This window comes from Rhipicephalus microplus, chromosome 4, assembly GCF_043290135.1.
Source record: "Rhipicephalus microplus isolate Deutch F79 chromosome 4, USDA_Rmic, whole genome shotgun sequence".
NCBI classification, from domain to species: Eukaryota; Metazoa; Arthropoda; class Arachnida; order Ixodida; family Ixodidae; genus Rhipicephalus; species Rhipicephalus microplus.
In genome coordinates this window covers 173,332,655-173,346,253 of record NC_134703.1, presented here as the reverse complement: position 1 = coordinate 173,346,253, position 13,599 = coordinate 173,332,655, and the positions used below count along the sequence as shown (strand labels likewise).

The 13,599-nt window shown below is 45.0% G+C and overlaps 1 protein-coding gene across 2 annotated transcripts in view; it reads left to right on the top strand.

Moving 5' to 3' along the window:
- Positions 1 to 13,599, top strand: part of LOC119172953 (uncharacterized) — a 349,485-nt gene that overhangs the window by 189,129 nt on the left and 146,757 nt on the right. For both annotated transcript variants that reach the window (XM_075893861.1, XM_075893860.1), the window contains one exon: positions 2,115 to 2,249. In XM_075893861.1, coding sequence (XP_075749976.1) covers positions 2,115 to 2,249 — 135 coding nt within the window. The remainder of the gene's footprint in view (positions 1 to 2,114; positions 2,250 to 13,599) is intronic.

Below are 13,599 nucleotides of genomic sequence, written 5' to 3'. Positions count from 1 at the left end.
AAATTAACATCGTAATAATGCACCTGCCACGTCAGCTGGTGGGCATAGAGTGCGTTCACCATGTCGCCTATGTCGATGACATTATGGTATGGGCAACACAAGGAAACATAGGTGCCGTTGTGCATCTGCAACAGGCTGCCGAAATTGTGCACACCTAAGAGGCGTGTTGTGGACCTGAATGCGTACTCAGCAAATGCGAATTACTTCACATAGAGGCATGGCTAAAGACAACGCAGATATCTCTATCGCTCTTGCTGTGGGACTTACCAGACGAGCGGAGGAGATCAAGGTTCTGGGCCTATACATTCTCCAGCAGCTCCAGATTGACCTAACATTGACAAAATCAGGGAAGATAGGAGACCAGGTGGGTCGCATGATCCGCAGTGTCTCCAAAAACAAGGGGAACTTTAGTGCACAGATCCGTTGCGACTAGCGTACGCTTGTTTCACCAGCAGGTTCATGTACCCCGTTTCTTAGATATCTTTCCACAAAATGAAGAAGAACGAATCAAGGAAATCATAAAAAGGCAATAAAACGGGCTTTTGGTCTTCCCGTCTTTATATTCAACAACCATCTCATGCCATTGGGTATAACTAACTCATACCAAGAGCTCACACAAGCCCATATTTTAAACGAGTACACGCGGCTAGCTCAAACCAACTCTAGACAACGCCTGCTTTAACGTCTGCCCATAAGACATGACTTGGAACAACAGCAAGGAGTGGGTCAAGGTGCCAGAACGGTGGCGCACAGCCCTTATGGTCCGACCTGTACCCACTAAAATGGACAGAGATGAAGACACCGCGCGACATGCCGCACACACTCGGGCACTAGAACGACGATCTCGACAGAAGCTAGGTTTATACTACGAGGACGTTGCTGGCCCCAAGTCCGAGGGGTGGTGCACGGCGGCTGCTACTCACGAACGCACCTAGGCGGATGGGTAACCTTCAGAGCGTATTATGTATTGCAAGATGAAGCGGTCGCCTTCGCCCTTGCGGCCTCTCACAGTAACTTTCTTCACAGTAACTTCCCTTCACGCCGAACAAGTCGTGATTATATAGCCGAGTACATATCACCGTTAGCCGAGACAGTAATGCGCAACTGCATAATACACACGCAACCTCATCCTAAACGCATTATATGAACACCGGATCATCACAGATTGCGGGAAAATGAAGCTGCAGATGCGGCTGCCCGAGCGCTTATTTCCGGGCTACCTTTGCCAATGCCTACGTAAAAGAACGAGGAGGGTTATCCTTCCTCGATAGATTCGCTCGCTGGATTCCGTGCCGACCGGTTGTGCCCTCGTGATCGTCGACGACAGCGTAGGTCTGGCCGACTGGGTCGGTCCTACGCCTTCTCCTGTCGCCGACAAGAGCTCTCGCCAGTGGTGCCCCGTTCTCGGACTCTTGCAACCATGTCCATCATTACTGTCTTCTCCTCACTTCCGTCGCTTCTGTCACTGCGCCTTGTTCTCTCCTTCATCTCTCCCTCTAGCTCTTTGCCTTTTCATCCTATCTTTTTATTCCCTTCTCTACCCCCATCCCTCGTTAGCTACTGTTGAGGTGTCTTCCCCCAGAGAGACAGTTACGGAGCTCATTTTTCTCTTCTTTTCATTTATAATGACTTCCCCCCTTTCTCGATATATGGGGAAATTATTCATTGTTATCGGGAAAGTCATCGATGCTACCCTCTACCCACAAGAGGGTTGAAGAAGTGTAGGGGGGTGGGCGGGTGGTGGACACTTTTTACATGGTGTGGGCCTACAAAGAAAACTTAGCCGTTACTTGTAACCCAAAGTCTAGGCGAGAGGACTGAGAGGCGGCCCTGCTCGGCTGCCCAGACCTTCAGGCCCAGCAGGCCTTGGCTCAGAGGGCCAGGACGGCGGTTTTAACCGACGTCCTGGCCCTCTGAGCCAAGGCTCTTAGCACACCGCAGTGTGCTAAGAATCCCGAAAGTACCTCAAGCTTTCGCGCCACCTGGGAAAAACTGGCTGCTCACGTGCTCTACACAGACGTGTCGGTGGCTGTAGATGTGGTTGTCTTTATTTTGTCTTGGATAGAGGTATCACTATACGTTATAATAAAAGGCATTTTTGTTATCTCTCGCAGCTTCGTCGCTGGGTGGCCACTGCGACTACGATGAGGCGTGTGCCTTCTCGGTGGCTCACTCGTCCTGCCAAAGCAACGAGTGCCGCTGCCTCGATGGACACGAGCCCGACGCACATGCCACAAAGTGCACGCCCGGTGAGTAGTCACAGTTGCAGCAACAACACCAGGCCCTGTTTCCGTTCAAAGATTATTAGTGGCGACCATAATTAGGGTACAATACTAAACCATATAGGGGCAGAGCTATGGCGCAAGGTCGAATAACATTCATTTATGATGCGTATTCGTGTGCATATGACGACAGTTATAACGGGGACCACTCGCCTCAACCATTACCTAATGATTAAACCAACACCGAAAACACCCTGTCGGGCAGACACAATTTTACGGAAAAAGCCCAAGGTCTCAGTTAAAGCGAAAAGTACAACCGAGACCAAACCATGGTCTTCGCCAATGCCGCCAACCAAGGACGAAGCACATACACCCTGAGTGTCGTAGGCGGAGAATTTAGAATCGTGAATGGGGCTTCAACCAGAGCCGCATCAATCAAGGCGGTTGAAGAACTGGCTACATGCACTGGCGACATGAATCGTAGTACTTACACTGTCCTTAGCGACACTAAGAGCGCTATTCTCAGTTTTATTTGAAGTGTGGGACAAAATACGGCCAAGGCCCTGAAAAATTTCAGCCAGACCGGCTGAACCAAAATCGATTTTGTTTGGGTCCCCACTTACTGGGGAAACCCCGGTAACGAGGAGGCACATATCGCGCGATGGTTAGCGAACTGGGTCGTGCTTTCCTTTGGAAGCACGGCCACCGACAGTAGTGCGAATGACCTCCGCTAGCGACCTTACAAATATGCGCAAGGATGACAGGCAATTGTACCCTATACCTCTTAGCAATCTTACGAGACCACAAGCCACTACCCAACGCTGGATTGGGACTAACACCTTAAACATTCCTCACCGCTTAGACCTCTTCACATGCGGAGAAGTTCACTCATAATGCAAAACTTGGGATGAAAATGCTGTAGCAAACTAGAAATTTGAAGTAACATAGCCTGGGAAGTCGAGGGCATTTCGCCACGCAGAGATCTTCTGCCAGGTTTCTCAGAAGCGACATTGAAAACTTGAATACGGTCCCCCAACGAGGAACGGCAAAAATCCGTCGTTGCATGGGCAGAAGAAGTGGCCGCAGACAGGCGGCCTGCTTTGAACCCCCGAAGTTTCTTTAAATAGAGTTGTACCCTTCTCCTTATCCTAAATGCGAAATATATTAAAAGAACGACTCCTCGAATTTGCGAGCCCGTAAACTTGCATTAACATTATGAATGCTAAATCACTTCAACATTCAGACGAAATTTCATTAGCACGACACAAAGTCCAAAGTCCACGAGCTCCCTGGTGTTTGAATGTCCCGGAGAATAAGCGCTGTGTCGTAAAGTATTCGAATAATATGGAACTCATTAACTTACACGCATTCTGCTACAATCTTCAAATTAGATGAATTCTCTGTGCTAATGGTTGTTTGTTCTAACGACTTTGCCCGCTTTGGGTATGAAGGTGACCAAGGCGGTCTTCCACTCAATTGGAAGGGGTGTTTGCTCGATTAAAATTGAGTGGATGTGTGCAAAGAGTTTTGTGTAGGCTGAGCCAGGAAAGTTGGAAGGTAACTTTACTTTACTTTCTAGTGCCATTCCTCGTCTCGTTTTCGCCAGACCCACCTTTGATCCAGCTCTCAGTGCCAGCATACGAGCACGCTCGCCCTTGGGAGTCGAGCTGTATGAATATATCTTGGACGTGGAGTTTACGTGCCAGTTCTGCAGTGTCTCTATCCAAGATTTGAAACGCTCGCTGGAGATGTTTTTGTGTCTTTGTTTGAGGTTGCGTAGGATCAATTAAGTCATAGAAACACCAGATACTACGCCTGTACATTCGTCAACTGGCCGTGTTGCATCGCTTCACCCAGTTAGCACATCGTATGTCCCGCCGTGCTTCTCACAAGCGCTGGGAGTTACAATGCATAGGCGCCTTGCGGCTGACTCACGCTTTCGTAACCAGCCATGTCCTCTATTGAGCTCCATATCTGCACCTGTAAAAGTACGGAAAAATGCAATTAAATTTGACCTCCGCAACATCTACAAGTGCGCCTTCGAACACATGGTTAACATCTCCGACCAACGCCATTTGGGCCTAGATATGGTGAATATCTTAAACTAACCTCTAGAAACGCTCATGTCAAACTAGTACACTCGACATTTTAATACGTCGTCGGGTCACTGCCTCCTTGTCCGACTACACATTAATCGCTCAATACGTACGAAAAGGCGTGCACTGATTCTAGAAGTTTGGAAATACTCCCTGCATAGGCGCTCTCTTCCAGCTAACATGACCCAGGACGTCCACACATTGAATGTGTCATAGGAGTTGTGTACCTGATTCCACTGTCATACGGCCTTGTATACATGGGCGAAACCAATAATTCTTAAACAATCGTTTACAGCTAGGAGCATTGCAGGGCGGTGACCTTAAAGGACGGTGCCCACTTGGCACAACATTGCAATATGTGTGGCTGCTCACCCTTTTTTTAGACACAACTGTCTTATAAAGGCACAGGGATAAGGCCAACCGCAAATAATTAGAATCATTGCACATTAAGAGATGCGGTGAATTATGTGTTAGCCACCCTTCCATTGCCATTTCAGAAAAAGAATACTTGTATTTAGTAAAATCACTGTACTAATTTATTTTGTTTATTTCATCTGCCTATGTATATATTTGCTTATCTTTTTTGGTTCACGCGCATGCGCTTTGATGATATTTTGCAGACTTTTTGTGGAATGGCGATGGTTTTTGTATTTTCGGGGGTTTTCAGGCGAGAGAACATGTATCTTTTGACAATTTTTGTAAGCTTAGTATGTGTTGTACCTTCAATTAACATTCAGTTGCGAGTGTGAGCTTGTGTTGTTGTTCTCTCCTCCAGTCCGCGTCACGTACCACGCCCCTTTTCTATCTTCTAGCCCAAATGGCTGTTTTGTGGCAGCGCAGCTGATGCAATGCACCGCTATGCCATCACGTGATTGCTGAGTGAGTGTCAAGAATAGATGCCTTAGCTGGCATCATTCCAGAGCATGGACCGATTGATGCGATTCAAATATAATAAAGGCTTTCGTCGTAAAATCTGCTGAGAGCCATCAATCTGGGAGGGAGCCACATTAACAGATGCATCATTTCCTGGTAGAGGCGTAGAACCAAACCAGACACCACGCTGCGTCAACTGCGTAACGAGTGGCTGTTTTTAAAGCTGCCAACCCATTGCGAAGGGCTAACCCATCATTCATGATTCATCCTCATCATCATCATCATCATCATCATCATCACATACAGCATCACCGCTCTGTGGAGATGTGCAGGCGCACATATTGCCTTACGGCGCGTAGTGGGTAGTTTGCAACTATCGGCAAATCGCATGATCATTCAAGCTTGCCTCAAGTCACGATCACTTCGCACTCACTTCATCTTTGCCACGCTCTCAAAACTAAAAATATATAAAAGTTTCTTTGTAATAAAAACTGCAGTTTGAGCACGAGAATTAAGCACGTTAGTAAAAAAATCAAAGTATTAAACTAAGGCTAGTAGCTAGTAACATTTTATTATTGCACAGCGCAAAACTACGAGTAGTTATGGCGTAACTACGGAAGAAGAGACAAAGACGAAAAATAGCGCTGAAATATATTGAAAATCTGCTAATTATCAATCACGAACTAGCCCAAGCATATGTATTTTCTAGTATCTAGTAGGTGCAAGGCTAGTAGAAGTACGGATAGTAGGTGGTCGAAATTTCCGAAGCCCTCCACTACGGCCTCTCTCATAATTATATGGTGGCTTTGGAAAATCAAACCCCCACAACTATTAATAATATTAGCAACCAACCTAGGGCAACTCAACTAAACACCGGCGTGAAGAAACTCATCGTACACCGAGTGGTTAGAACTTGGAAATGTGCGAGCTCTCTGTTCATTTTTCAAGGTATTGCGGGCGCAACTTACAATACACGATGTCTCTGCAATACAAATTTTGTGGTTGCCTGGTTGAAGTGAGCCCATCTAGATGGCACAACCTATTCAACCTAATCTGGTGAAAATAGAACGTTTTAACCAATCGCGCCATTCCCCTTGGTGACGCCAAGCGGTTATTTTTCCATTAATTACACATAAACGGAGAAGCTGCATGCGTTTTCTTAGAAGTCGTTATGATATTAGGGTTTCTTATTTCAACTGGTTTGATTACAAGCGGTTAATCATAGTCGCACGTATCGACGTCATCGGGATCATTTCCAAATGTCCCGGTTGGGGCACGCACGGTATCGTAAATTTACCTTAATTTCTGCATAAAGGTAAGCATAGTACTTTTGTTCAAAATGACATACTAGACGTTCTGAAACATTCATCTTTCTCTTTGAGGTAAACGGTTATTTACACTTAGTGCCCCTTTCAGACGATATGAAGGTGAAAGGTGCCCGTGTAGATGTAGCAGGGGCGTTGGCAGTTTTTCTTTTTTTTGCGGGAAGCCCCTCCTTCCCCCCCTGGCTACGCTACCGAGATATGAACATGAAAAGTGAGGACAATTCACAGCGTGCACACCAGAGATCATTGATAACATTGCTCTTCACGTGCGAGGACTGGTACTCTGCACGTGCGTTTGATGACGCAGCAAGCCACTAAGGCTAGGGTAGGTCCGTCTGCTTCCCAATCGGCGCAAGAAATATGCATGGAGCTTTACGTTGGGTCTTTGGCCGCCTATGTCTGGCTATTGCCAAGTCTGTGTCCATGTAACTGTAGGTTTATTTATTTATTTATTTATTTAATATACCTCAAAGGCCACCCAACAGGGGGCTTTACATGAGGGTGTGGGCAAACAATATAGGGTTAATAAAACAATGATTCTATGGCATTTTTAAATCTATCCGTGTTGCTATGATGGATGACACTTGGAGGAAGATCGTTCCAGTCCCTGGCTGCTTGAGCGAAGAAGGAGTGATGGTGGGCTGTGGTACATGCAGGAGGTGGGTACACGGCCTTGTGGTGGCTTGTGCGGGCTGAAGTACGATGAGCTGATTGAATGGGACAGTTGTAATGAAACGTATGATACATTTTGTGATACAAGGATAGTCTGGAAACCTTACGGCGTAGGTCAAGGTTAGGTAGATCTGCTATTCTTTTAAGGGCGGTAACACTGGTATGATACGAGTAATCTGAGTAGATGAATCTAACTGCTCGGTTTTGAATTAGTTCGATGGACTTACTTAGGTTAATTTGGAATGGGTCCCAAATGGCGGATGCGTACTCTAGTTTTGGGCGAATTAGTGTTTTGTAGGCTAGTAATTTGACTGATGGAGGGGCAAGATGCAAGTTACGACGAAGGTAACCGAGAGCTCTGTTAGCATTGTTAACTATTTTACTTACGTGAAAAGACCAGTTTAAATTCTGTGAAATGTTAACACCGAGATATTTAATGGAACTTAGGGAAGAAACTATGGAGCCATTAATATTATAGTTAGTGGTGGGTAAGTTTTGGCGTCTGTGAAATGAAATAAGTGCAGTTTTATTAGTATTTAATACCATGAGCCATTTGCGACACCACTCGTCCAGCTTTAGTAGGTCCTGCTGGAGAGTAATTGTATCTAAAACGTTAGTAATAGGTCGGTAGATTACACAGTCGTCGGCAAAGAGGCGGATGTTAGATGAAATGTTATCGGGTAAATCATTGATGTAAATTAAGAAGAGGAGGGGTCCTAGAACTGTACCTTGTGGCACACCGGAGATTACGTTGGAAAGGGAAGAGGGCGTATCGTTAGCTTCAACAAATTGCTGACGGTTAGTGAGGAAGTCCTGAATCCAATTATAGACAAGTTGGTTAAGGCTTAATTGGGAGAGTTTTAGTAGTAGGCGGTTGTGGGGAACTTTGTCAAAGGCTTTCTCAAAGTCAATAAAAAGGGCGTCAACTGGTATGTTAAGGTCTACACTAGCGCTTAAGTCATGGATGAATAGTGCAAGCTGAGTATCGCATGAGAGTCCCCTTTGGAATCCATGTTGGTTAGGGTGAAAAAATTTAACTGAGGTAAGGAAGTTAGCGATTTGTGAATGAATTATATGTTCCATTATTTTTGAACAGACGCTGGTTAAGGAAATTGGCCGGTAACTAGATGAACCAGGCTTAGGAACCGGAACGATCTTACCCACTTTCCAGTCGTGAGGAACGATGCCGGATGAGAGTGATTGCTGAAAAATATAGGAAAGAATGACACTGGTGATTTCTTTGGTGTTTTTGAGCACCTTAGCATTTATACCATCGATGCCGCAGGATGATGTAAGTTTTAATGACTCGATAATTTTCTGGATGCCCTGAGGTGAAAAAATGACGTCCGGCATGGTAGGGTAGTTGTGGGGGGAGACATCAGGGAGGTTTTCAATCGGTTCTCTGGTGAAAACGGAAGAAAAGGTATGGTTTAGTTCTTCTGCTACTGCATTATTCGCGATAGGCTGTCCAGTTGGATCCATTATTGATATGCATTTGTTTTCGTTTCGCGGGTTAATCACTCTCCAAAATTGTTTTGGGTTAGTGCGGAGTAAGTTGGGCAAGGTGGTATTATTAAACAGCCGCTTCGCTTTATCGATGGCAGAGCAGAATAGTTTCGTGGTAGTCTGGTATTTTTGCCACGCCACAGGATTGTTGCTGGTTTTTGCGGCGCGAAATTGTCGTTTCTTTTTGTTTTTGAGCCTCTTGAGTTCAGGATTAAACCAGCGGGATGTGCTACGTTCACCAATCGTAATTGTTGGAATGTAAGTACTAATAAGCTCATGCATTTTAGATTTAAACATTAACCAATTTTCAGTGACAGATCGTTTGTTAAAATCTTTAACTACAAACTGACAGAATTTTGTTAGTTCTTTATTGAAATTATTATAATCACCCTTATCGTATAAGGTAAGCTTTTTCCTTGTTTTGTCTGGGCGCTTCAGCCTACATTGGAATGTGCCATGAATGACCTTATGGTCGCTGATTTCGTCGAGGTACGAAAGCGAAGTGATTCTATCAGGATGGGTTGTTAGTACTAGATCAAGTATATTGGCTGAGTGTTTAGATTGCCTCGTTGCTGCATTAATAATTTGAGTTAAAGCGAATGTTAAACATGTATCGACGAAGTTGCTTTCAATGTTTTGTTTCGATGTGACAAGGACGAGGTCAGACCAATCTATGTTCGGAAAATTAAAGTCGCCGAATAGGACAACTGGTGCATTAGGGAAATGAATCTTTAGTGATTGTAGCGCGTCATGAAACATTGGTATAAATGTACTGTCGGAATCAGGTGGGCGATAGCATGCACCTAAGACTACGTGGGGTTGAATGGCTTTACAGCACACAAACACCATTTCGAGTGAGGTTGGTATATTGATACGATAGCAGCCAAGGTCACGGTGAGTAGCAATGAGCACGCCACCACCACGCCTGCCATCTCGGTCGGTACGAAAAATATTGAAATCTGGATAAGAAGGGAATATTTCACCGCTGATGACAGACGAGTTTAACCACGTTTCGGTTAGCACTATAACGTTGGAGTCTGAAGAGTCAATTAAACAGGACAAGATATCCCGCTTTGGTAGTACGCTCCTGATATTAGTAAAAAGAAACGATAAATAGTCCTTGGGACCGTAAGGGCAACCACTAGCTAACTGCTACGGCGTGCGAAGAACGACTTGTTGATTAACCGGGTCATACACGTAGGTGTTCTTCCCTGCTACAAGTTTGTTATGACGAAGGCTGCTGGGAAAAGTTTGAGTTTTTTTGAACTCGACCAGTTTTTTACGGGCTAGGCGTGTGGCTGGTGAAAAATCTTGCACAATGTTAACATTGGGATGCTTGTGATCTCTACTAGCAGTTAGTACCTTTTCCTTATCTTTGAAATGGGTGAATTTTACTAGAACTGGTCTAGTTTTATTCGGCGAAAAGGTACCGAGTCTGTGTGCGCGTTCTATGTCTTTCGGAGCAATAGTTAATTTGAGGTGCTCGCTTGAAAACCTGATAATCTTTTCCTCAGATTTTGTCCAACTTTCGTTAGACTTATCATCTATCCCGTAGAACACTAAGTTATTTCGCCGCGCTCTATCTTCGGCGTCATCAGTGCGTGCAGTCAGCTGCTCAATCTGATGCGCGTTTGCCTCTGCGAGTGCATGCACACTCTTCACGTCAGCTTTGATCGCCGTCAGCGATTGGCACTCCCCTTCAATTTTCGTAAGTCTCTCTTTTATGTCTTTCAGCATTTTATCGTTATCAGCCTGTTTATCTCGGATACCTTTGATTTCGCTAAGTAGTGCTGATTGGCCTGTTTTTAGTTCGCGCAAGGCTGCTAACACATCTGAATGGTCGTCACCGGCAGAGGCACGAGTGGCAGGCCCTGGGTTTAGTTCGACATCGCCAGACAGTTGCAGGAGACTCATGATGATATTCACACAGTCGCAAAGAATGGCAAACGCTGCATGTGGGCCCGGCAGCACTAAAAGACCACGGTAACGCGTGGGTTTAGTGAATAAGGAAAAGCGGTTTGTTACCTGCACAAAGGATAGAGGCGTGTGGTGAGTTGGTGTCATCGCGATCGTTCCTTATTACTGGACAATAAATAATGAAATCTATTGTCTCTAACAAAGAAAAGTGGCTCTTAAAATCAAACTTGTTTCTATGTTATTCTCGTAGTACGAGACATTCATCTGTGGTTACAAAATTACATTCTTTTAAGGTAATAATTGCACGTTGACAATTCTACGCCAGCGTAATTTAGGCGTTCATTGTCAATTAGTGGAAAAATAAACTTTCTGAGAGGACCTTGTACGATAGAAGATTGTCCGATGGAGGCGGAATTATTGCAGGGCCGTGTGCTCAAATTTTGGTGCACGTTAAAGAACCCCAGTAGGTCGAATGTTCCAGAGTCCTTCACTACGGCGTCCCTCATAATCATAGAGTGGTTATCGGACGTTAAACCTTATATATCAATCAATCATTAATAGAAAATCGTTGCGTAACAAAACACAATGGCCAGAAAAGTAGACTCTCTCTAACGTTTGTTCAGGTTGTCTTCAAAACAATGGATGCTACGGCAGTGTCCCGACCGTCGGTGTCTCCGCTCGGCAGACAGCGGCACGCTGTCCACATCGGTGGTGCCGCGAGAGAAGCGAGACAAGAGTGCACATGTCGAGGCGCGCGCACCCACTATGGACATTATCGGACGACCCAATCTTTACGCAATTCGCATCGTGTGACACCTCGTTGTTCCTTGGATGTTCTTAAACGCTTTATTACTCATAATAGCCCGATTCCTTTCCCGACATGAAGCCTGCCTAAGGCGAGTTTGCGAACAAGTCGCAAGCACCGGCGTTGCTCAGTAGTAGAATACTGGGCTCGCACACCACGTACTCGCGTATTAGCCCCACCGTGTTCTTGGTACTAGTTTTTTTTTCTTATTTCGCGATAATGCTTGCGGACTCCGGTGGCAGCGGTGGACAACTATACGACGCCGCGCGTGACACGAGTTTTGATATCATTTCAGGTTTCGCTGTAAAGGGCTTTGAAAGGCCGCACTTCCAGCTTTTTGTTTCATCGTGCTGCGCGTTCAGCGCACGCTTGGTGGTTTTTTTGCAGTGCTCTAGCAAATGCCATCAAATAGTTCTCGCGTGTTTTGCGTTAAGTTGCGTATGTCATTCTTCACCGCAGTCTTTTTCCTCGCGTCCAAGTTAAAGATTCTTTTTTTTAGTGGGAAACTTGTATTTTGAACGCACAGTAAGACGCACGCTAAAAGAAGCTCATGCACCTTTTTTCTTCGCAGGCTACGCGACATATTTTTTTGACCAAGCACAAAGAACTGCTATATAATCACGGCTTAGAAGTTTATTTGCAGAGCAAACATATCCTAGTGCAAATTGGCCATTCAGCCCTGAGTTGCACACGATAAAAGGTGAATTAAAAAAAAACGTAGCCAGTAAGGCGAGTGCAGCAAACTCTATTAGCATAGACACCGTATAGTACCAAATCGTCATAATTTCCAACATATACAAGCGTGACCAAGTCAAGGTATGCAAACTCCGATCAAATCTCCAACTGTACGTGACTGCAAAGTAATGAGGTATTCTTCCAATCCCGAAAAATTAAGAAAAGATAAACCCACACGCACAAATACACGCACACCGCGTTTTACAGCTGTATACTCTACAACGTACATGCCTGGTTTCTACCGCAATCTTCCACTAGCGCCGGTGTATTTCCTATCGGTGGCTGCCAAGTGACACGTAGCGGCGCACTTATTAGCCTTCAATTTGGGCAGTGGGCTTCGCGCTTTGTAATTAAGTAATCCTGTCGGTCTGTCGAAACGCCGGATCGCGGAAGCCCGGCCTGCACTCTTCTGCGGCTACTGCGCCCGGTACATCTCTATAGACGCGTGCGCTTCCCTTAACGCAAAATTAGAGCATTGGCGAAATGCCAGTTGTCAGCGCAGGTTGTAATGCAGGTGCCGGAACATTCGGCAAAGTATGTTAGGCTAGCTCTTTTTTTCCTCTGGTAGAACGTGCGCCTCATTAGGCAAAGAGCACTTAGTTTGTATAGCCATTTAATTTCGCTCATACATTCAAAACCTTTCACGTAAGCGTTCACGCTGTGTACAACTAACGCTAGCAACAAAATTTGAGTATTAACTTATAGTATACAGTAAAACAAGCAGGTAATGAAGTATCAAAGCCATCACAATAAAAATTTTATTGGTCTTGTTTTGTATTCATCTCGTTTTTAAAGAATTGAAAAAACGAAAAAAACCTGGACAACTTTTGAGCAAGAATACCCGTTTCTGACAAAGTAGTGAGAATGGAAGTTTACACGGAAAAAGCTTCTGGTGAGAACGCTATCTCCAAATCTCGTGCAACATGTACCGATGTTTATTTAAATTACTACTTCTGTTTTTTTTTTCATTTTTTACAGACTCGATGTTGTCTAAGTAAAAAATTGGCAGTTTCCACGAGCAGCTGTAATCGATGATATGTGAAGCAAGAATGAGAAATGTGAATATGTCACTTTGAAATCAGCACTCCGTTATGAGGTGGAGATAAATAATACCGTAGAATACCTTCGTGCCATGATTATCATGTTTGGATGTCTCATTTGTTTTGCCATTTATTCACGTCACGCGATACCAAGTTTAGTATATGTGGCGCTAGCGAAACGGTCGCGAGCACGCTATGAGCGTGGTATGTTGTCGTGACCTTACATGACACGCGTTTCAGGATCATCATGTTTGCACCAGTCATATATTTTGTATTTTATAGACATCACATAACGCCAAATTTGGTATATGTGACGCTAGCAAAACGGCCGCGAGCGCTTGATGAAGGGCCAAATTTACTCTTATGTAGCGTTGATGCGCGATAATGCTGGGTGCAGCGACGCTACGT